Below are 1,892 nucleotides of genomic sequence, written 5' to 3' on the forward strand. Positions count from 1 at the left end.
ATGTGTTATATCAATTTTGATCCCGAAACTATTAGCAAATGGAAATATTGGGGATACATTGTCTCCGTACGTTCATGAGATGGGCGTGTCAGGCACCTCACTCGTGGTAGGTAAATGTTCATGATTACTGTCTTGTGGATCATTGTCTATCACTGTATTATTGTCACTATCAACTTCATCCAATTCAGGAATCATTATTTCATCGCCAATATCATCATCAGAACAAATCTCGTTCACAACATTTTCCAGCTGGTCTGTAGGAACACGAAGACACTTGCTGCAAGAAGCCATGGTGAAACTGAATGAATGTGAAATATTTTCTGACCTTTTCCTTCTCAGAGGGTTCTGATAGTAATATAGAACCACACAAAGTTTACAAGGGTTCTTTACAAACATGCACAAAAACTATCATATATGTGTCTTTGGTTGATGAGTGCCAAGAGAGCATAGAAGGGAAGAGATTGTCAAAGCGTTAAAACACGCCAACGTCAGGGAACAGCTGGCATCGTCCGGGCGTTAAAACACGCCCGCGCCAGTGAAAGAGTTAATGTGAGAGATGAAGTTTCATGCCCATACAGAACCAGAGGCAAAATTATGGTTTTGTATATTCTGGCTTTTATGTTTTTAGACAGCAGACGAGAAGACGAAAGGTTCTGGACTGACTTGTAGTAAGCATTAGAACAAGGGAACTATTAGAACCAAATAGGAACCATTCTAGACAATTGACAGAACAATTACAGGACGCTGTCACTTGGAAGGACGCCTATTGAAATTGGGACTGGCAGCTTGTGAAAGGTTCCATCACAGTGATGAAGCAGCCTCACATAATGCTTGTCTGGCTCTGGTTCTCTACTGTCTTAAGGTTCTGTCATCTGGGACTCCATGAAATGAGGTGTTTGCCGGAAGGCTGCCACCTCAGTAGTGTGCCAGAAAGTCTGCTTACACACTTAACATTCATCCCTTTTAAGAATATTTTTACAAAGAGCTTGAGTTGTGGATCTATATATTCAAACATAAGTAAAATAAAAAAGGGTAAAGCTATTCCTGTAACAGGCCCTAGAGGCCCACAGTGTTGTGAGGCGTCAAGGCTTCCACATTTCCTAGACAACTGGCTCACAGATGGCGGTGAGGCTGTCAGCCTTATATACTGGCTGTCCTTTACCCCCAGGAAGATTCCTGGTACCCATTTCTGTTAGAGACTGAGTCGACCCCAGAGCCATAGTGCGGCTGGAGGATTAGGTCAATTGAAAAATCCAGTGACCTCATCAGGAATCGAACCCGCAACCTTCCGGCTTGCAGCAACGAACTACACTACTGATGATGAAACACAGGTGGCATCACAATCTTTTCAAGATCCTGTGGTATTAATATGCTGTATATTTCTGTATTATCCAGTCCTCACTGTTTTAGATATGTAGGTGGAACAGATGTCTGGCTCCCCCCCCCCGGTTACTGGTGGCTGTGGTTGCATTTGAGGTGAAGATCTTGTAGAAGAATAATCAGAGAAACGGAACATACAGTAAATGACAGGTGACCGCAGTGCATGTGTCGCTTAATGCCCAACCATACAATCTAATCTGCATTATTGCATACTTTCCAGTAGCAGGTACTCACATGCACCACCCGTGGTGTCCACAGAAGTATGGGATGGACAGGTCGTATATTTTTCCTGTCTTGAAGGTGCACTGTGGATCCCCTGAGTGGACACATTCATCAAAACTCTGAGCTCCAAATTTTTTAGGCTTGAATGTTGGTGCACCCCGTAGGTCTGGATTGCGAGGGTTTGGTGTAGCACGTGCGTAGTAAAACCTATAAATGTGAAAGACAGTGGTTAAACAACCATCAGATTCATTTGTGAAGCGAAATTAATTCAGGAGGTTAAATTGATGGGG

General features: G+C 43.2%; 1 protein-coding gene across 1 annotated transcript in view; it reads right to left on the reverse strand.

Moving 5' to 3' along the window:
* The window catches only part of LOC111872476 (heparan sulfate 2-O-sulfotransferase pipe), a 12,114-nt gene that overhangs the window by 2,966 nt on the left and 7,256 nt on the right, over positions 1 to 1,892 (reverse strand). The window contains exon 3 of the mRNA XM_023866434.2: positions 1,615 to 1,809. Coding sequence (XP_023722202.1) covers positions 1,615 to 1,809 — 195 coding nt within the window. The remainder of the gene's footprint in view (positions 1 to 1,614; positions 1,810 to 1,892) is intronic.

Source organism: Cryptotermes secundus, unplaced genomic scaffold, assembly GCF_002891405.2.
Source record: "Cryptotermes secundus unplaced genomic scaffold, Csec_1.0 scaffold507, whole genome shotgun sequence".
In the NCBI taxonomy this organism is placed as follows: Eukaryota; Metazoa; Arthropoda; class Insecta; order Blattodea; family Kalotermitidae; genus Cryptotermes; species Cryptotermes secundus.